The sequence below is a fragment of the Narcine bancroftii genome, chromosome 5 (assembly GCF_036971445.1).
Source record: "Narcine bancroftii isolate sNarBan1 chromosome 5, sNarBan1.hap1, whole genome shotgun sequence".
Lineage (NCBI taxonomy): Eukaryota > Metazoa > Chordata > Chondrichthyes > Torpediniformes > Narcinidae > Narcine > Narcine bancroftii.
In genome coordinates, this window is record NC_091473.1 from 62,825,521 (window position 1) to 62,847,934 (window position 22,414).

Genomic DNA, 22,414 nt, shown 5'->3' on the forward strand with positions numbered 1-22,414 from the left:
TCTTCCTGTATTTTTTTCATTAGTGGATAATAATTAAGTTTATATAGATGGCTGAGGTTTTTATTTATTTGTATACCTAGGTATCGTATTGTTTGCATTTGCCATCTAAACGGTGATTCTTTCTTGAATTTTGAGAAATCTGCATTATTCATTGGCATTGCTTCACTTTTATTTGCATTAATCTTGTATCCCGACACTTCTCCATACTCCTTCAATTTCTTATGTAATTCTTTTATTGATGTTTCTGGTTCCGTTGGGTATACTATAACATCATCTGCAAATAAAATGATTTTGAATTCCTTGCCTTTTATTTTTATCCCTTTTATTTTATTTTCTGTTCTTATCAGTTCTGCAAGTGGTTCTATGGCTAACGCGAACAATAAGGGCGATAGTGGGCATCCCTGTCTTGTTGATCTGCTTAAGTTAAAATGTTTTGATACATATCCATTTACTGTCACTCTTGCCAATGGCCCCTTATATAATGCTTTAATCCAATTAATATATTTCTCTGGTAAACTAAATTTTTGTCGTACCTTGAATAAATAATTCCATTCTACTCTGTCGAAGGCCTTCTCTGCGTCTAAAGCAACCGCTACTGTTGGACTTTTATTTCCTTCTACTGCATGAATTAAGTTAATAAACTTACAAATATTATCTGTTGTTCGTCTTTTTTTTTTATGAATCCAGTTTGGTCTAGACTTACTATTTTTGGTACATAATCAGCTAATCTGTTTGCTAATAATTTAGCTATTATCTTGTAATCTGTGTTAAGTAGAGATATTGGTCGATATGATGCTGGTGCAAGTCGATCTTTCCCTGCCTTTGGTATTACTGTAATTATTGCTGTTTTGCACGAATCTGGTAAGCTTTGTGTTTTATCAATCTGGTTGATTACTTCCAGGAGGGGTGGAATTAATAAATCTTTAAATGTTTTATAGAATTCTATTGGGAGACCATCCTCTCCTGGTATTTTATTACTCGGCACATTTTTTATTGTCTCTTGTATTTCTACTATTTCAAATGGTTCTATTAATTTATTTTGTTCCTCTGTTTGTAATTTCGGTAGTTCAATTTTAGTTAAGAATTCATCTATTTTGCCTTCTTTCCCTTCATTTTCAGTTTGGTATAATTGTTCATAGAATTCTCTGAAATTTTCATTAATTTCCATTGGATTATATGTGATCTGTTTGTCTTTTTTCCTTGATACCAATACCATTCTTTTAGTTTGTTCTGTCTTAAGCTGCCACGCTAGAATTTTGTGCGTTTTTTCTCCTAGTTCGTAATATTTCTGCTTTGTCTTCATTATATTTTTCTCCACCTTATATGTTTGAAATGTTTCATATTTTTTTATCTACCAATTCCCTTCTTTTAGTAGTATTTTCCTTCCTTGCTAATTCTTTCTCTATATCTGCTATTTCCTTTTCCAACTGTTCTGTTTCCTGATTGTAATCCTTCTTCATCTTAGTTACGTAACTTATTATTTGCCCTCTGATGAACGCTTTCATTGCGTCCCATAATATAAACTTATCCTTCACTGATTCCGTATTTATTTCAAAATACATTTTAATTTGTCTTTCTATGAATTCTCTAAAATCCTGTCTTTTAAGTAGCATGGGGTTTAATCTCCATCTATACATTTTTGGAGGGATATCCTCTAACACTATTGTCAATATCAAGGGTGAATGGTCCGATAATATTCTAGCTTTATATTCTGTTTTCCTAACTCTATCTTGTATACAAGCTGATAACAGGAATAAATCTATTCTTGAATATGTTTTATGTCCATCCGAATAATATGAATATTCCTTTTCCTTTGGGTGTTGTTTCCTCCATATATCCAAAAGTTGCATTTCTTCCATCGATTTAATTATAAATTTGGTTACTTTGTTCTTTCTGTTAATTTTTTTCCCGGTTTTATCTATGTTTGAATCCAAATTGAGATTGAAATCCCCTCCTATTAATATATTCCCTTGCGTATCTGCTATCTTCAGAAAAATATCCTGCATAAATTTTTGATCTTCTTCATTAGGCGAATATATATTAAGTAAATTCCAAAACTCAGAATATATCTGACATTTTATCATTACATATCTTCCTGCTGGATCTATTATTTCCTCTTCTATTTTAATTGGTACATTTTTACTGATTAATATAGCCACTCCTCTAGCTTTTGAGTTATATAACGCTGCCGTTACATGTCCTATCCAATCTCTCTTTAATTTCTTGTGCTCCACTTCAGTTAAATGTGTTTCTTGTACAAATGCAATATCAATTTTTTCTTTTTTCAGTAAATTTAGCAGTTTCTTCCTTTTGATTTGGTTATGTATTCCATTAATATTTAAAGTCATATAGTTTAATGTAGCCATTTTATACTTTGTTTATCTTTCCCTTCCATTTCCTCATCATCACCTTTCCTTCTCATCCATTTCTGCTTTCTTTCTTTGAACAGTTTATAAGACAACATTTTTAACACATCAAACATTCCCCTTATTCTCCTACCTAATATTTCTTTAACCCCATTGTCCCCTCCCCTTCCTGAGTTGCCCAATATCCCTTGTCGGGCAACCACATCTCCCCTCTCCATTTGGATTTGCGAATTCACTCGCAAGCGTCAACTGATTTTGCAGTGACCGTAATTTCTCCCTACCCAGCCCCCCCAGAAAAGATTTCAATTTTTATATACAACAAAGGTCACTCTCTAAATTCCCTCTTTACTCCTCTCTTCCCCTTTTTTCCCCTCATTAATTCTTCTCTATACACTATATATTTTCTTTTAAATGCACATACACTTATGTAATATATGTATTATATATGTATATAGTCCTATACACACGTCTTTTTAGTTCGCAATCTTTTGTACTCTTGTTACACGTCTTCATCTCTCAGTCTATTTTGTAATTGTTCTGCAAATTTTCGTGCTTCCTCTGGATCTGAGAATAGTCTGTTTTGCTGTCCTGGAATAAATAATTTCAATACCGCTGGATACTTTAGTATAAATTTATACCCTTTCTTCCATAAAATCGTCTTTGCTGTATTGAACTCCTTTCTCTTCTTCAGGAGTTCAAAACTTATATCTGGATAAATAAATATTTTCTGCCCTTTGTACTCCAGTGGCTTGTTGTCCTCTCTTACTTTCTCCATTGTTTTCTCCAGTACCTTTTCTCTTGTAGTATATCTTAGGAATTTTACTAAAATGGATCTTGGCTTTTGTTGTGGTTGTGGTTTAAAGGCTAATGCTCTATGTGCCCTTTCTATTTCCATTTCTTGCTGTAGTTCTGGACATCCTAAGATCCTGGGGATCCAATCTTTTATAAACTCTCTCATATTCTTGCCTTCTTCATTTTCCTTAAGGCCCACTATCTTTATATTATTTCTTCTGTTATAATTTTCCATTATATCTATTTTCTGAGCTAACAGCTCTTGTGTCTCTTTAACTTTTTTATTAGATTCTTCTAATTTCTTTTTTAAGTCCTCTACCTCCATTTCTACTGCTGCTTCTCGTTCTTCCACCTTGTCCATTCTTTTTCCTATTTCTGATATGGTCTTATCTATTTTATTCACTTTCTCTTCTGTACTGTTTATTCTTCTTCTTAAATCACTAAATTCTTGTGCTTGCCATTCTTTAAATGAATCCATGTATTCTTTAATAAGAGAAAGTATATCCATTGTCTTGCCTTTCCCTTCTTCTTCTATTTCTCTGTACTCTTCCTCTTCCTCTTCTTCTTCCTCTGGGTTGGCCATCTGTTGTTTCTTTGTTTTCTTTTTCTTCTCTTCTTTCTTGTTTTCATTGTGTTCTATGTTCTCCTCTTGCTGCTGCTGTTCTGCAGCTGTCATTGTCGGCTGTGGAGATCGACTCCCCAGCTGGTCGCCCCTCCCGCCGGTGTGTTTTTTTGCATGCGCATCGCGCATGCGCGGTTGCGCACTTTTACTCGGCTCAGCGAGCCATTTTTGTAGTCCACTTTCTACCGACCTGAGGGAGCGGGTTTCTCTCTCCACCGCGGGCCTCTTCGAACAGGTAAGGCCTTCTCCTTCTTCCGTTGTCTTCTTTTCCTCTCTTCTTACCATTGGTTTCGACTTTTCTTTTTTCGTCGCCATCTTCTTTCCACCTTTATACTCACTTTACTTTAATTTTTATATTTGTGCCTTTGTGCTTTCCTTTATTTTTTTCAACTCTTCTGGAGAGGGCTGGAGTTCACCGTCCGGCCACTACTCCATCACGTGACTTCCCCCCTCGAAAAATGATAGCTTGAGGTGCTGAAGGCACCTGTTGGTTCTTGAATTGGTTAGTGGAAAGAATATTGTTTCTCTTGCTGGTAATAATCTCATTGGGTCATACAACTTTTCAATACCCAAGATTATGGATAATTTTTTCCAAGGTTGCTGAAGACAGTGAGTTACCATATTAAGTGTAATAGGTAGGAGTATTAAGTTCCTGAGAGATTGTGTCAAGAGTTAGTGACCAGGAAAAGCTGTTGAATGAATGAACATAGCAGAACGAGTATGCCATTTGGCCTTTGAGCCTATTTTACCATTCAATGAGATTATGATACCCCCCCCCCCCCCTAGTTACATTTCCCTTAAAGCCTTTTGGTAGCAAGATTCAGAATGAGTATTGATTCCCATTTGGTAAAAAGAGTTATGAATTTCTTCCAGCTTCGCAGAAGAAACAGTCTCTAATTTTTAGACAATACTGCAGTTCCAGACTCCTAAATCAACAGAAGTAATCTCTCCCTCTCTACCCAATCAATTCCCTTTGTTTTGAAAACTTCCATTAAATAACCCAAATTTTAGGGAACATTATAATCTTAGATTCTGAAATTTCTTGTCACAGTTAGTCTCTTGGAGTATAGTGATCATTCTGGTAAATTTACCTCTGACCTCCAAGGTTCAATACATATTTAGTTATTACTCATGTGGTTCAGGTTCAATGTAACAGAAGCACTTCTATCGTTTTGTACTTTTTTTTAGATATAAAACTAGTGTTCCTGTAGTAACATAGGAGATTTTAATTTTAGGTAGTCCCGACCACCTGCGTTTTCGCCTCTCACTCTCTTTATGATCTACCTCCTGCCCTCCCATTTTAGTCCCCCTTCCCCTCCTGGTTCCATCCCCTACTACTCGTACATTGCACTCCACCAGATCCCCTCCCCATCTGGTTCCACCTGCCCTTCATCTTTCTCTGAATATTTCCCATTATTAACTTCCTTATCAGATTCCAACATTGGTAACCTTCATGTTCCTGTTTATCAACTTCCAGCAGCTCCTCCTTTATCCTCCCACCCCCTCTCCATACCTGGCGCCATCTGTTCATCTGTTCTTTTTTCTATTTATCTGCATCCAGTTTTAACTGCCTCTCTTCTAACTCCCCACCTATCTGTGTCATCCTTCATCGCTCCTCAGTGTGCCTCTCACATACTGGACCCTGTCTTGTATCTCCTCCTTTATACTGTAGTGAGTGCAAAGGTAGTTCAAGTAGATTGTCTCATGTACTGAAGTACTGTAAGAAAGTTCATTTTATGTGCAATCCAGCTGATACAGTAATGAAACAGAGTAGAGTGTAGAGTTACAGAGAAACGTTAATCTCAACAGACCAAAGGCAGCATTATTTTACTAGTGTGAGGTTCGTTCAGCAGTTTAACAGCAGTGGGAAATAAACTGTCTCTGAATCAGAACCTTTTAATCAAGACTTGATGAAGTATTCAGGCCTGAAATGTTGATCATTCTTTTACTCCCACTGAGGCTGTTTGGCCCACTGAGTTCCTCCAGCAAAATGGGTTTTGCTTCAGATTCCAGTATCTGCAATCTCTTGCATGTCTGCTGTTCATCTGAATGTTTTTCAGTGAGATGAAATTACTGGATACATTGCATGCTCAGTTTGTGACCTGCTTTATGTAATTGCTGAGATGTGTTTGATAATTTTTCAGGAACCCCAGAGAGGGTGGAAGCCCTACCTGATCACGTTGATGGGCGTTCCAGGATGAGGATCCGCCATGACCTGGCAGTGCTACCTGCTGACCTCATCAACCAAATTGGGCACCGCTGCCACCCCAAGCTGTATGTGGAGGGAGACCCTTCGGAGAAACTTGAGCTGGTGTCAGGTGAGCAATGCAGCCCAGGGTCACAGTGCATCACTCCAACAGTCCACAAACCAGACCAAAAAATCTGAGGTCGGATGGAATCTGGGTCTGAGTAAGCTTACGGAGAATGATCAGTCATAGTTTTATAGTTTAGATTTGGGCCTTACCGCTCAATTTGCCCGTACCGACTAAATTGCTCACCTGAACTAGTCCCAAATGAAATATATTGCCATATATATATTTATATATATATATATATATATATATATATAAAATTATATATATAAATAAATATATATATGTACAATGTGCAGATGCATTGAAAGCTGCAGATGCTGCAGCTTCCCAGGTACAAAACACAACACAAAAAATAAATTAATATGCAAGGAAAAGAAAAAAAGATAAAACACTAATACTAATTAACTTTGGAAATGAGTTGTGGCAAAAAAAATGTGTTGAATCATTGATACAGACAGTTCTTGGGAGGTCCTAGAGTTGTAACTTTGTGTTGCATTTTAATTCTTTGTTGTTATCAGTAATACAGTACATTTCTGATTATCCGAAAGTGACTTAACAGAAATTCTCAGTTATCCAAGATTTTTTCTATGGCAACATAATGTTACAAGTTGAAAAAAATGTTACATGATGTGCTCATGAGGGTCTCTAATGCACTGTTAACATTAGTTTGGTAACATCACTGAGTGACTGGAGGAAGTCAGGGGGTCAAGCAGTACATGGGGAAATTGTACTTGTTTCAGGTAACCCCCCTCCCCCCCCTCTCTTTTAATTTCTTCTTTACCCTCCACTGTACTTGGTTCTCTACTATTCTCAGAGTTGGAGGGCATTAGGGTAACCATGGGGTCCAGTGATTTTTTTGACAGTATCAGTCCAGGGAAGGGGGTGGCAGCAGTGTCAGATTGAGCGGTGGTGGTGTGTGGCAGTGGCAGAAGCGAAGACCTTGGGCTCCCAGGCAGGATCAGTGATGGCAGTAGGGAGATTTCTGGGATTGGAGCAAGGATATTAGGCTCCCAAGCAGGTTTGGCAACAGTGGTGGGGCGATGGCAGCAGGAGTGGAACCTCGGGCTCCTGGGCAGGAGTAGTGGGGAGGTGTCTGGATCAGAGCAGGGACCTCAGGCTCCCAGGCAGGTTCAGTGATGGTGGTGGAGATCACCAATGGCCAATACAAGTATTGTGCTGATGCTACAAAAAAATGCAGTTATCTGATACATGTCTGGTCCCAAGCATTTCAGATAATTGGAAATGTACTGTATTTTACTTTGTTGCATCACCAAGAACCACCCCTAAAAACCTACAGAGCACAAGTTGAGAAATACTGCCCTAAATCTTGCCCCTCTTCCTTAAATCTGTGGCCTCTAGTTTAAAAACCCCCTGCCCTGGGATACAATTGTGACTATTCACTTTACTGTGCCCTTTATGATTTTATAAACTTTGATTAAGGTCTCTTCTCAGCCTCCAATGGCCGGGAAAAATATCCTAGCCTCTCCAGCCTTTCCTTATAATTCAAGCCCACTAGCCCTGGTAACATTCTCATGAATCTTTTCTGCAAACTTTCTAGCGTAATGATATTTTTTCTATAGTTGGGTAACCAGAAAAACACACAATAATCTAGGTATGGTGCAGTGTATTGTAATATGGCATATTATCTCTTGTACTCAGTCCCCTTGAGAGACTTTATGGGGACTGAGTGGGTTTGCTGAGAGACCTCTGAGATCTAGGTGGGCTTGTGGAGAGACCTCTGGGGTCTAGGTGGGCTTGGGGAGAGACCTCTGGGGTCTAGGTGGACTTGGGGAGACACCTTTGGGGTCTCGGTGAGCTTGGAGAGAGACCTCTGGAGTCCAGATGGGCTTGAGGAGAAAGACCCCCGGAGTATGGGCAAACTCGGGAAGGGAGATCACCAGGGTCCAGTTAGGTTTCGGGAGAGATCCATGGGGTCTGGGTGTGGTCTGGAAGAGAGTCCCTGAGAATCCTGGTGTGCTTGGGGTGAAAGGCTCCAATTTGAAAACTATGTGGCCATCATTCATAAAGGAACATTAGAGAGGTACAGGTCAACTATGATTTTTTTCCTGATGTCATCCATTAACTCTTCAAGTAGAAGTAGATACTTGTATGTTAGGTGAGAACAAGATAATTCCCTTCTGCATTCATAAAGCTGAACTGTTCAAGACTCTTGATTTGTGGCTGCAACCCTTTGACTATACTGGTCTCCAACTCACTGGGAACATTAGGTGCGCATGTAATCCACTATGTGATTTTTCTTTTTCTTGCTGCCATTGAATCTGCAGGTACAAGTGTGTACATCACACGGGCTCAGTTGATGAACTGTCACATATGTGCGGGGACAAGGCACAAAGTATTGCTTCGGAGGCTGCTAGCTGCATTTTTTGACCGGTAAGCTGTAACCTAACGCCATTGCTTGGTCTGTGTGGAGTTGGCTGGCCACAGAACCAGGAAGTGGTGGTAACAGTGAGCTTTTGTGAGGAAAGTACATTATTTCTCCAGTTACTTGGCCTCCACATGGCTGACAAACAGCTAATTGGAAAGCAGTTTACATTTTTTAAAAATCAATTAGGCAAATCCTTAATTGCCAAAGGAACTTTTCTAAATGCCTCTGGAATTTTAAGAAAATCTTTAGTTGCAGCGTTGTTGTGCAAATTAATTTTCCATTTGCAGAGATTACAATGTAAACTTGGATTTGGAACTCTTGTTACGTACTCATCCAACAGTAATGGTAATTCACCACGGACAATGGTATTTTCAAAACAATTTTTATTAATAACTATTAATAACATAACACTTCTTACTTAACTTTAAACTTAACTCTAACTTAACCCCACTATGCACAAATATATATATGTGTGTGTACATATGTATGTATGTGTGTGGTGAAACCAAAACCATTACAATTCAGACATAATTCTGAGGAGATTATTTTAAAGTTCAATCTCAGAAAGCTTTCAGTTTGAAACTCAGTCTTTACAACTGCTCAAAAGCAATTATGGAGTAAGTGTAAGGCATCAGATTTCTTTAAATTGTTGCTCAAAAGCAATTATGAAATCTTTTCAAACATAAAGTCATCAATCTCTTTAAACTCACAAATTTTTTGGAGAGTTGTATGAAGAACTAGTGCTCTGAACACGAGTGATATTCTCTCTCATGCATGGAGAATTTAAAATCCACACGATGAATGTGACTTCTTTTCAAAGAGACAGTGAAGTGGCTGTTTTCTTCCACGATGATTTCATAAACTCAGACAAGGGTTAAATGAAGTGCCCATATAGAAAATGTCACAGTTGAACTGCACCCTTTATCTTCAAAAGACAAAGAAAATGGTCTTCCTCCTTCAAAAGCCATTTATTCTGTGTTCTCTTTTGACCAGGAGTAACGTGTAACAGTACCTTTAATCGTTACTGTATTTCAGTCCTGTGTTACTCACCGGATGGCCAAGCAACTGTTTCTATCCTGTTACCTACAGGATGGCAAAGCATATTCTAGTTTCAAAATGTCTCTGTTTTCAGTAATACCTTCTCTCAAACAATCTTTAATCATGTGACATGATCTCACCACTGATTCTGTTTCATTACTCCAAAATCATGAATCATGCCAGATGGCTCTTTTGAAGTTACTTGACATCCATATGCTAAAAAAACATTTCTTCCAGAAATTTGAGTGGATCAGACTCCGATCTGTCTGCACAGCTCAACCACTAAATGGCTTTCTTGGGTACACAGCTGTTTCTCCAGCAAACTCCTATTGTTTTGAGTTCTCAATTGAGAACAGACATAAGACCTTTATCTCTGTTTGAAGTTTTGAATTAGCAGGCTTTTTAAGCAAACAGACTTTCAGCAGAACAATGGCATTACAGACATTTATATAAATTATAACTAAAGATTAATCATAACACAATTCCATCATGCTCTTCAGTCCAATTTAAAAATGTTAAAAAAAAAACACATTGTTCTCTGGAACCAATAAAAGCTCTATGTGGGATTTGTAACATTAGGAAATGAAAGGTAAGAATCTACTAATGACATATCTTGGAATTGTTTTAAGCAAAAAGAACCAATGAATTTCCATTTGACAATGGTATGTGCATAGATGAGGGATTTCAGTCATAAGTTGTACTCTGTGGAGCAAAACAAGGTTGCGAGGTGATTTAGGTGTACAAAACCATGATTAATTTAGATAGGATAGACAGAGAGAAGCTGTTCCCATTTTCAGATTAAACAAGGACACAGATTCCAAGGAGGGATGTCTGGAAAAGCATTTTGTTTGTGCAAGAGTGTTTGTGATGTGATCTTGCTGGCTGCAAGGTGGAGAAATAAAGGATTCCAGAAGAACGATGGATAGACATTTGAAGGAAAATAACTCTCAGGGTCATGGGAGAGATGAGGGCAATGGGATTGAATGAATTGCTTGAAAAAAGGGCCAAATGGCCTCCTTTGTTATATAAAAAGTCTGTGATTGTAATAGAAAGCAGCAGGGAAAGATATATTCAGTTGCAGTCAATAACACAATCCTTCAGGCAGTAAAGTACAAATTTGTTTACAATTCCCATTGCTCAGTTTGTTTATTAATCTGATCCCAATAGGAATACTCTGGCTAACAGCTGTGGCACTGGAATCCGTTCCTCCCTCTGTGATCCTAGTCGGAAACCACTTGATAGCCGGATCCTGAATGCCATTAAAGGTGAGTCTGCATGTGGGGGAGCTGGGAATCTGGAACCAGGCCATTTTTGATGTCAGAAAATAAAACAGGAGGGGAACAGACACTGATCCATTTAGTGTTGTGGACTGAGAGTAGTATGGAGGGTCTTTGGAAGGGATGGACTTTTGAGACATCCATATGCATTGATTGTTGAAGTAGGAATGTAGCATTGGAAGATGGAGGACAAGAGGAGATGAGAGAATGAGAAAAACCAGATTGTAGATATGAGGATGAGGGATTTATATTGAAGAAAGGAATAGGGTCATCCAGCAGTGGAAGAATGATGGTGGCAGTATCTTGTTCCCAGGAGGAGTGGTGACTACTCCAGTCTGCTGTAATGTTGCACAATGGTTTCTAGAAAGTTGACTTCACATAACACTGGACCTCCTCTCTTCCCCTTCTATTCTAAGGACGCCCAGCCACTGTTTTTATTCAAAAATAAACATTGTTATAAAATTATAAAGATATCAGTCATGTGTCACCATTCACAATACAAAGTAGTCTGACCGTTTTCTTCGAAAGTTCAGGTTCTCTCAACATTATATCATTTGTCCATGAACACTATATCGGAGGGTTTTTTGTGAACATGGTTCCAGCCACTTACTGTAAAACCCACAGGTGATCCTTGACTTTGTCAAGATATCACAAGTTGCAACATTTCACATGCTTCAACGGGCTACACATTAGTCAATGCAATCTTTAATGCCATTTTGTTGAATTGAATTGTTTATTATCACATGCACGGAGATACATTGATTTTTCTTGGCCTTTCAGGCAAGTCATCCCATACTTAAAACACAGCAGGTAGTGAAAAAATGAAACAAAAATGGAGAATCTAGTATTACAGAGAAAAATACAGTTAAAACAGTGAAAGGGTGGTGGTGAGAAATGGTTTTTGAGATTCAAGTAATCATCTTTTGGTTATGAAAGGTTCTTTCAAGAGTCTTTTAATAGCAAGAAAGAAGCTTTTCTTGAATAAGGTGGTGCACATTTTCAAACTCATATCTTCTGCCCAACGGAAGAGGGGAGAAATGAGTGTGACTAGAGTGGGATGGGTCCTTTAAAACGTTGGCTATTTTCTCAAAGCAGTGGAAACTGTAGATGGGGTCGACAGAGGGGAGGTTAGTTTACATGATGCTCTGATTTGTGTACACATCTCATGGTCTCAACCAAGAGTCCCAACTCAAAATGTTGACTGACATTTTCTCTATGGATGCTGCCTGGCCCACTGAGACTTTCCGGCTTCTCTTTTGTTCAAACAAGATTCCAGCATCTGCAGTTATTGTGTTTTCCCAATGTCTTATAATTTTCAACTTGCCAGAGAGTCATAGATACAGGATACAAACAGGCCCTTTAGCTGATCATATTCATGACAATAATCAAGCATCTTTTACACGAATCCTATCTTTATTCTCCCCATATTCCCATCAACTTCCCTTCAGATTCTACCATTCATCTATGTGTGACGATTTAATGCTGTCAATTAACATACCATACTTCACGTTTTTTGAAAATATCACCTCTGTATTTTTACATTCTGTATCCTAGCGAATTAAGGCAAGCATCTTTAGCACCTAACATAGAAATAGGAGCAGAAATAGGCTATCTGCCCCAATGAGCCTGCTCCACCATCTAAGTTCATGGTTGATTTGACTGTGGACTCTGCTCTACCTACCTGCCTTTTTCCCATAACCCTTAATTCCTGTACTATGCAAAAATACACAAAAATAAATATATTTAGTGAGGCAGCCTTTTGCAGAAACTCCCATAGATTTGCCTCTCTGGGAAAAGCATTCCTCCTCATCTCCATCCTCAGTCCACGCTACCAAATCTTAAGGCTGTATTCTCTAGTGCCAGTCTCACATACCAGTGGAGAAAACTTTACTGCATTTGTCTTATTCCTATCATAAAGTTATATGTTTCAGTAAGGTTCCCTCTTACATAAACTAGGCTTTAATAGCATAGATTTGATTGAGGTTGGGGATTTTAAAAGAAATTTAATAAGATGTTTGGGTAAAAATCTTTTTATCTCAGGTGATTTGATAGAAGTCCAGGCAAGGAGATAAAGCTTCAGAAGTGGAACCAGATAATTTATTTTAAGGACAGGATTCACTTGAAGGATTGGCTGGCCTAGGTCAGCCTTTTCCACAAGTGTGGTCTGGTCTCAGTATCAGGCAGCTGGACGCTCCCACAATGGTGCGGTAATACAAGTGATAGCAAAGCAATCTTGATTAAAGAGATCTGTATCAGTCCACAGAATAAATGAAAACTACTATGACCCAGCAGAGAGTTAAAGTGGAAGTAGTTGGGGTTAGAATTAAAAATATAAAACAGTCAGAATTTATTCTCTTCTAAGAGATTATTTGACTGGAGGAGCTGAATTGTTTTTGGTACGCTTAGTAAGATACAGCGACATGACAGTAGTTGGCCTCATCAGCAATAGTGTGTTGCAGTGCAGAGAAGATGTGGAAAATCTCATGAAATTGTACAAGAATAACAAAATGAGTCTTAACGTAGACAAGATAAAGGAGATGGATGTGGACTTCAGGAGGACTAAGGTCGACTACCCTCCAGTACACATTAACAGCTTGGTAGTAGACAAGTTCCTCTGAGTCCACTTAAGAAGTGACCTATCCTAGACACATAACATCTCCTCACTTGTCAGGATGGCACAATACGACTACTTCCTGAGAAGGCTGAGGTGGGCAAGGATACTGGCCACCATTTTGTCAACTTTTTACAGGAGCTTTATCGAGATCGTCCTGGCTGGCTGCGTGGCAGTGTGGTACGGTTGCTGTAGAGCATTGGTTTGGAAGTCAATCAACAGGATCATAAAAGAAGCAGAGAAGATCACTGGGGTCTCCCTCCCCTAATCAATGTGATTTATTGGGATCATTGTTTAAAGAGGGCTCACAAAATCAGTGAGGACTCCTACCATCCCGCACACAGCATCTTCCAGCTACCCCCATTGGGAAAAGGATACAGAAGTATCATAGCCAGAACCTCCAGGCTTTTTCCCACTGGCAGTGAGACCTGCTGAATGACTGTTGAGCTGCTATAACCACTCTCCGTGACTACTATTTTTTAATATTACTCATTTTAATATCTGTATTGTTGGTCTGTATGTACGTCATGTCTGTATGTGTGTTTGCATTGTTCTGCTCCCTGGACTGGAGAATACTGCTTCGTCAGGCTGCACTGGTACAGTCAGATGACAAATGAATTTGAACTTTAACTTTTAACTTGAAGACCTTTGTTTTGCGCGCGAGCCAGCTCGTCAACCTCTACATTGTACAGCAGGTAGTGCAAGAATGAAAATAAAATGTTTCAATAAAACAAAGTATAAGTTATAGTGTTAAAAAGAAAAGTTAAATGGTGGAGGGTGTCATCTTTTACTTTTGGGAGGTATGTTCAAACATCTAGTGACAGAATGAAAGAAAGTATGCTTAAATTTGTAAGTATGTATTTTTAGACTTGTGTATCTTCTGCCTGAAGGGAGGGAGGTGACCAGGTAGAATGATGGTGCCTTTTAATATGTTGCATACTCAGTTCCTATGGCAGTGGGAGGTACACATGAAGACAGTGGGGGGGAGGGGGGTGGGGAAGAGGTTGGTTTGTAATTACAGCTCTCTGCAGTTTCTTGAGGTCTTGGGCAGAGCAGTTCCTGTCCCAAGATCTATTTGACGGGATACTTTCTATGATGTATCTATAAAAGTTGGTCCTTTGCAGTCAGAGACAGTGAATTAAACTCCTACCACTTAAGTGGCAAAGTGAATGCAAGAACTGGATGTAAATTGAACAAAATTTAGATCTCGATCAGTTTTTAAAAAATGATTGCCTGGTCATTATAACATTGTTACCTGTGAGATCAGGCACTAGCAGTTTCAAAAATAGATTCATAAGTTGTCAGTAGTGAAGTGTGCGAGACATAAAATGTTTCTTCTTCCTCTTTTGCAGTCTACTGTCAGAATTTTGCTCCGAACTTCAAGGAGAGTGAGATGAATGCCATTGCAGCGGACATGTGCACCAATGCCCGGAGGGTGGTCCGTAAGCACTGGATCCCCAAGCTCAAGCTGATGCTTGCCGAGGGCGATGGTGTCTATCGCTCAGTCATCACAGATGTGGCTGGTGGGGGCTTAGCAGATGGAGCATCTGGAAGCCAGGACGTGGAGCTGTCGGGCTCTGGGCATAAGCATGAGGCCAGTGGAATAAGGGCCAGTGGCACTGGCCACAGATATGAAACGGGTTTCCCAGATGGTTTAGATGACTCTGGAAATGGGGTTGTCGAGGCTCCAAACTAAAAGGTCTCACTTGTCACCCACTCCCTCCTTCATGGCGTAGGTAATTGGGAGTCTGTCATGTTGTAGGGTTCTGTGTTTGGCCTCTTTATTTGATGGGTGTTAGTGGTGATGGACTGAGAACTGGAGTCTGTGCTGTGTCAGTGAAAGAGACCATCACACCATTAAACCATGCATGTAGTGGATTGGATATAACTGCCTAGAAATAGGTTATCACCTATTTTGGTGGGGAAATCTGTGTTGTGTTCCCCACAAAGCACCATGAGATTATCTAAGGAGCCTGAGTATGGATAACACCCAGAGATGGGGCTGAAAACTGGACCCGTGTGCTTCCAACGCCACCAGATACTCTGTTGACCACAGCTCCTGACAATTTACTGAGTACCAATTAGGGTAGGGCAGCAGGTCTTAAAGGCGCAGTCCCCATGGTACCTGGAAAATGTTAATGTGCACTATGGCTGCTGTGGATGAGATGGGAAGTTACAGGGGAGAGATCAAGAGCCCCTCCAGTTAATGGAAGACATCTTGGCATTGTCATTAGTGCCTGTGTTTGTGGGGAGGGGGGTGGTGGTGGGTAGAGTGGACAGTAGTCTTGGAGACTTCCCAGGATTACCATAGGAAGAGTCTAGTGGAAGGTGGCTGTCTCCAACTTTGTGAGAATCCCCAACAATTTAAGCAAGATTCCTGCCGCCACCTGAATACCCACTGTGAGCGGGTCACTTCTGAAAATAGTTTTGTGGAATTGTTCGATTTACACTAGATATCGGTGGGGGGGGGGGCCAGGACAGCAGGAATATGAGAGCTTCCCCTGCCTGATTACCAGTGAACTAAGTTAGTAATAAGGATTGGAGTGTGGGCATGGTTAGTTACTTTAGCTGGATTGGGGACTGATTTTGCAGGCATCTCTTTTGAAACACCTCCCTGTGAGTGAGTCCATTATTCCCTTGTAGTTGATGCCCTCGATACTGTCCACAGGAAGGCAAGTTTGCCAGTGTTCCACTGGAACTTGCCCTTCTGGCCTTCCTTGTCCTCGTGCTCTGGTCTCCATGCTCTTCTTCCACACCACTGCCTTCATTAGACTGCTGCTCACAACAGTGCTGATGTACTGCAAATGCTGGGTGTGAAGTGCAGGGTTCCCGTTCAAATCTGTGGGTATTGAGATTCATCTTTAGAATGCTGTTGGTATTTGTGTGGCTCTTGTTGTAGCGTCTCTGGACAGCAGAGAGAGATGAGAGGAACCATAGAAGTTTATGGTGCTTTTTGCTTCACAGAATCCATCCCTCAGGGCATTACTGAATGAAGATACCACATGCTTCCCAGAACTATGCCAATGAGCAACAGGGAAAATGACATCCTATAACCTCTTGCACATTTAGGAATTAGAAATCCTTTCAATTGAGGGAAGATTGGGTTATTGAGGGAAGCCTCTTTGGGTACTGTCATTGGTTCCCTGTGCCCATTAGAAGCCAACACTAAATGTGGGCATGATAGGGTACTGCAGCCATTAATGTAAAACACAGATTCCAGCTGATCCTTACAGAAAATGAAGTGGAGGAAATCATCAACTCCATGTGAATGGATTGTTGGGTGATTTCTACAAGGCAACTTATTAGTAGCAGGTGTAGAGAAATGCCTATGGGAGTAGGTTCAGAATGATCACGACTTTGACCTCCATGGAGAAAGCAATCCAGACATGAAAGCAGGCAAAGGGCATCCAGAGAGTGTGGCACGCCCAAGTGATGATCCTTGAAAAACCTGATCCTGTGAATACACTGCCCATCAGAGAGGTCCAGGCAGCACATGGGGTCAATAGGAAGAGGGTCTTCGTGATGGTCACGTTTTTCCCTCCTGCCCATAATCCCCTAACCCACCCCACCAGGCTAGTCACTGCCTAAGAACAGCTCCAGTGAACACCACTGGGTGAGAGGCTCAGAAGCTCTGTGCTGAGGAAGAGACCGTTGTTAACAGCAAATGCTAGGCTCTTTGGGAGGTGTTTGACACCCTGCTGTGCTCTGAAGCTTCCAGTCAGGGCTTCCGACCTCAACAGAGTGCCCCTAAGTGGAGCAGCATGCTCTAAATTGACACAGACACATTTTAAAAGACAAATATTGTACTACACAGCTAAAGTTAGTTAAGTAAGGTGGAAATGGGTTTGCTTGAAATGGTGACATTAGTATAGAATTATCGCAAACTAATCTTGATAATTATAAAAAAGGGTGCAACTTGACCAATTTTGAGCATGTTTGGGGAGAGTGCCATAAATGGAGATAAAGAAAAAGACTGACTTGCATTTAGATTGGCCTTTCATTTCCTTCAGACTTCCCAGAACAATGCAATATCATTGAAATGTGGTCACTGTTGTATGGAAAGGGCAACAGTTTGCAGCAACAAGTTTCCATAAATATTAATATGATATTGTCCACACAACTAGAGTGATAAATACTGGTTTTTAAAAAGCAAGATTTTTCATGCTACTCCTTATAAAGTGTCTTTTATACAGTAATAATTTGAGATGGCAAATGGGGACACTTCTGTGATGGTGCAGCTCTTGTTCATCAAAGGGTTGTAAACTTAAATTATGGACTGGCTATAATGCAAGCAAGAATATTATTCATTTGCCCATTTTCCTCCTCTTCTGGGTATCCATCCCATAGGATGATGATGGTTCCTTTCAGTCAGTTTGTTGGGGTGGATGAAGATACCCCACTCCTCAGAAAGGAACAGTATATGTGTGAATGGATTTAGATGAGTAGGTGGTTTCACAGGTCCAGACCCACCCTCTTGACATCCCCTCCCAGATCTAGCAGCAAGGAGAGGTCCAAGATAGCTGGGGGAAGTTCTGTTGCAGTAAATGGCCAGACCAAGCTTCGATGCAAGGGATGCCCTTTCTGCACTTCACGGCACATGTTTGCTAGATGGCTGTTAACCCTACAAGAGGGTTCATTCATCCTTTGACCAGTCTTGTATTTCATCCTGCAGGGCTTCTCCATTTTTGAGACTGGTACATTAATTTGATTTTTTTCTTTTGGCATCTCCATCAAGTTCTGATTCTCCTGCTACCAATCTAGGAGATATTTGCAGTGGCCAATTTACCTACCAACCAGCACAATTTTGAGATGTAGGGCAAAAGGAGAGCACCTGGGAACCCAGACATCACAGGTCAGAACTTGCAGATTAGGCCACATCTGGAACACTTGTGAGCAGTTCTACTCACCACATTATGTGATGGATATTGCTGTGCTAGTGAAAGTGAAGAGAAGACTTGCCTGGATGCTATCTGGATTGGAATAGTTGAGTTATCAAGAGAGATTGTATAGGCTGAGTTATTTTTGATTGTAGCAAAGCAGTCTGTCATGTGACCTGATTGTATCTAAAATTATTAGAGGCATAGAAAGGGTAGACAGAATCTTTTAAACATAGTAGAGGTATCAAAATCAAGAGGGTATAAGTTTAGGGTGAGAGAGGGGTAAGATTTTTATTTAAACAGTGATTAATTTCTGGTACTTGTTGCCAAAGGAAATGCTGGAATCAAATATAATGATCACTGCAAATAATTACTACTTTTGAGACACTTATTCACTTACATAGGTAAGTCAGGGAAAGATATGGTGCTGATACAGGCAAATGGGATTTGTGTCAGTAGACAACAGAGTCTGTTGTAATGGGCCAAAGTGTTTGTTTCTGTGCTGTACAACTGATCTACTGAGGATCAGGATTGAACCCAGGTCTCTGGACCTGTGAACACCCATAGTAATTGCTTATCAGTGTGCTGCCCAGACTTTGTACAGTCACCTTTGATTCACTTTGGCCACGGCCCTGTGTAAATCGTCTATGTCTCCATTAGTGTCTAGCCACAAAATTCATCCAAAGAGACTGCAAAAGTGACCACAACGCAGGTTATTTAATAGAGGTCACTTTGTTAATTAATTTTGTATGGGAGGAACACCAGCTTTGTGAATTTTGATCTTGTGAACAATATAAGCACTGGACTTCAAATTCCTTGATTGGTTGGTGCAGTTGGAATAGTGGAAGGGACTCTATCTCTGTGCCCTTCCCTATTGAGAGAGTTCATTATTGTTGCAGACTCTTATACTGGCTGCTTCAGTCTTGCAGAGGCTGCTGGCACCACTAAGCTAGAACTTTATTTGCTTATTCCATTCATCCCAGATGCCCCTGGCTCCATATAATGAATGGCAGCAAGTTCACCCTATTCCAAGTTTTGCGGTATCTTTTCCACACTTCAAATAAACTCGCTTGATGGTAATAAGTTGGTTGAGTACAAAATAATCACTTAAAATTAAAACAAAAAGCACCTCACTAAGACACGAATGTCACCCTATAAAGGAACTACAGATAGTACTGTTCGGCAGGGTATTAGTTTACATGATAGTAATGCCAAATCCCTGGTGGGAAAGTTTGGACCACGATTCAAATCCAATCTGTTGCCAGTTCTTGCTTGTCAATCTAATAGTTGTCACCGTTATTTTGTCACGGACTATATCATCTACATATGTGGTGGTCCTATAAGAGATTTCAACTCCCTAATCTTATTGATAATATCATCTATAACAATCACCCTTTTGTCATTTGCTCCTTTAAACCTAGAGTACTTTTTAAAAATGGACATCAGGATCGCAATTTCTAATCGAGCAACACCAAAGCCACCACCCTTTGACCCACAGTATAAAACATTTGGGTAAATGCAAAACTTCCTTTAGCTTTCTTCAATCATCTTGTTTCCACAGGTGACATTTCACATTGACCTCTTAGTAAGGGTGGCCACACTTTGATGCTTATCAATGTATGAGGAGGACTGTAGAGATGTCTGAGTAATGTGATAGAGCACATGGAAATGCAAGTCTGTCTTTCAAATGATCACACAGGTATTGCCTTTAGGAATGCAGCAAATTATGACGTAATGTCTGTACAAATGATCAACCACAGGAAGACTTTTGATCAGCCCTAGCCGTGGTCCGTTTTCATCCCATCCTTCTGCTTTTGGTCAGCCCTATCTTTTCCTTACTGTCTGAAATACTAAGGTGTCTGGAACCCAACTTTAAACCATGATGATTCTACATAAGAGAAGATACAAAAAACTTCCATATACTTTGGGGAGTAGAAAGAGGAGCAGGATGAATGTAAGGTTGGAGTTTGCTTGGCAATGAATGAGTGGCTTTAATCACTGAAGAAGCTGAACTAATGGAACGATGTATTACTTTGGTCAAGTTCTCCACTACATAGGTATGAACATACGGTGAAACAGTCCTCCCTTTCTGTTTAAAATTTTTTTTTTGGTTGCATGTGGACAAGGTTCTTGCAGATTGGAATGGTGTTCACTCCCTCTGTCCACAACTCAGCCGAGAAAGTATACTCGTCAATTGTCAAGAAAGAATTTAAAGTGTATTATGGATCTTAATTGCCATGAAAAACAAATTGTCGTTTTTGTGATTGGAAACACTTTCCTTTGATTGTTGAGGACATAAGTTATGAGTTTTTTCTTTTATGTACAGCCAATCTAGGACATGGGAGTTGCTCTGATGGACTCTGAACCTTGTACCAGTTTCCAGTGGCCTTACTAACACACAATGGGCACCAGCCTTTTTGAGTTCCAGGTCTTCAATGAAATTATCTGCTAATTGTTGGGATGATACTATACCATGTGCTGCACCCATTGTTGTTTGTTGTATGTATTGTTTTAAATGAATAACATATGAATACAAATGTAACTGACAGCTTCAATTACATTGTCCTTCATATTTAAAGTTTTTGCTTCATTTTGGTCTGGCTGGAGAGGTATAGTGTAGTGACTATATTCCTTTATAATCACTTGCAAGAATATTGTTGTCTATGACTCATTCAAACAAATCTATACTAAAGTTGAGTTTCCCAATGTTTATTTGACATTATTATCTGTTGCTGTACATTGTTACAAGCCGTTAAACGGTCAATAAAAGTTGTCAGAATATTCTAAGTCCCTCACCATTTTGTAGAACAAAGACACAAACTAAAAGTAACTGACGTGGTTCTTTCTCAAAGGCAAGCTATGATCTTCAAAATAGCTGTTGACAGGAGACAACATGAAATATATAAACAATCATTTGAAAGCCACAAAATAAAATTTACGGGCAAGAAATACATTTTAGCCCTTACAATACCCACCCCTAATTATTATGTCTAAAAATAATAATTACCATCACAAAGAAAAAAATTAATATAATACATAGGAGTGTATATTAGTTACATTTTAAATGAAAGTGTAAGTTAATTATTAAAGCTTCCTCCTTCTTATAAAAGACAGATTTTGGAAATTGGTCTGTTTAGAAAGCCAGTTTTAGTCTTGATCCAAACTTGATGTACAAGTCTTCTTTTTGTCCTGGTTGGTGTCAACGATCTTCCCCATCAACCAGGTGTTTCAAGGCACTGAATGGTCCATGACATTCATTCCTTTTTTTCAGACTTGAAATTTTATCTGCAAATCTCTTTCTCTGGCAAAAACAGATTATCTCCATCTCAGCATTAATTAATTCTTTAAATGTGATACCTCATGGTAGAATAGTTTCTGGATCACCTGCCTTCTTTTGTGGTAAATCTCCTTGATGGATGTTATCTGATTAAAATTGAGCAAGAACATTGCTTGTTTGTTTGTTCTTTCTGCTACAATTTAGAAACTATCTTTTAAATCTGAGCATCCATGCTGTTGCCTTTTTCAAACGATTCCAGGATAAGAAGTAATGGATTAAGTGGGTAACTCTCCATTTGTTCAGACATTATCTGAACAGCATTTACAGTCTTATTCCTGATTTTAGGGACTTCTGGGAAAATTTAATTTATCAGGATTTTGAGGCTGCTCTGTTTGAGGCTGTAAAAGAAACTGAGGTCCATTTACCCACATTTCTCTCTTCAAAAAGACTTGACTTTCAAACCTCGGGAAGCCAGATCTGTAGCATTGGTAACTGTGTTAACATATCTCCACTGAATTGGACGCGAGACTTTATAAATTTCTGTGATTCTGTTAGCCATGAAAGTTTGAAACCTTGTAGTGTTATTGTTGATGTATTTGAGCACAGAGGCACTATCAGTCCAAAATATAGTTAGTTTCATCTGCAACTCTCTTTTCAACATTGCATCCATTCTGCTCACCATGGGATAGTGACTGATTCCAATAGAGCCACTCTCACCTTTCCCATTGCAAATCCACAATGTTTCTAATCCTTGTTATCATGCAATAATAGGTAACTAACAGTTCTGTAACCATCTTCATTTGTATCAGCAAAATGATGCACTTGAGCAGATTTAACAGTTCCAAAATGTGTG

General features: G+C 39.5%; 1 protein-coding gene across 4 annotated transcripts in view; it reads left to right on the forward strand.

Annotated features, from left to right (window-relative positions):
• LOC138763444 (nucleus accumbens-associated protein 1-like) overlaps window positions 1-21,728 on the forward strand; it is a 74,817-nt gene extending 53,089 nt beyond the window's left edge. For all 4 annotated transcript variants that reach the window (XM_069937601.1, XM_069937598.1, XM_069937599.1 and 1 more), the window contains exons 3-6: window positions 5,925-6,098; window positions 8,381-8,486; window positions 10,687-10,784; window positions 14,760-21,728. In XM_069937601.1, coding sequence (XP_069793702.1) covers window positions 5,925-6,098; window positions 8,381-8,486; window positions 10,687-10,784; window positions 14,760-15,103 — 722 coding nt within the window. In that variant the 3' untranslated portion in view covers window positions 15,104-21,728. The remainder of the gene's footprint in view (window positions 1-5,924; window positions 6,099-8,380; window positions 8,487-10,686; window positions 10,785-14,759) is intronic.
• The last annotated feature ends 686 nt before the right edge of the window (window positions 21,729-22,414 follow it).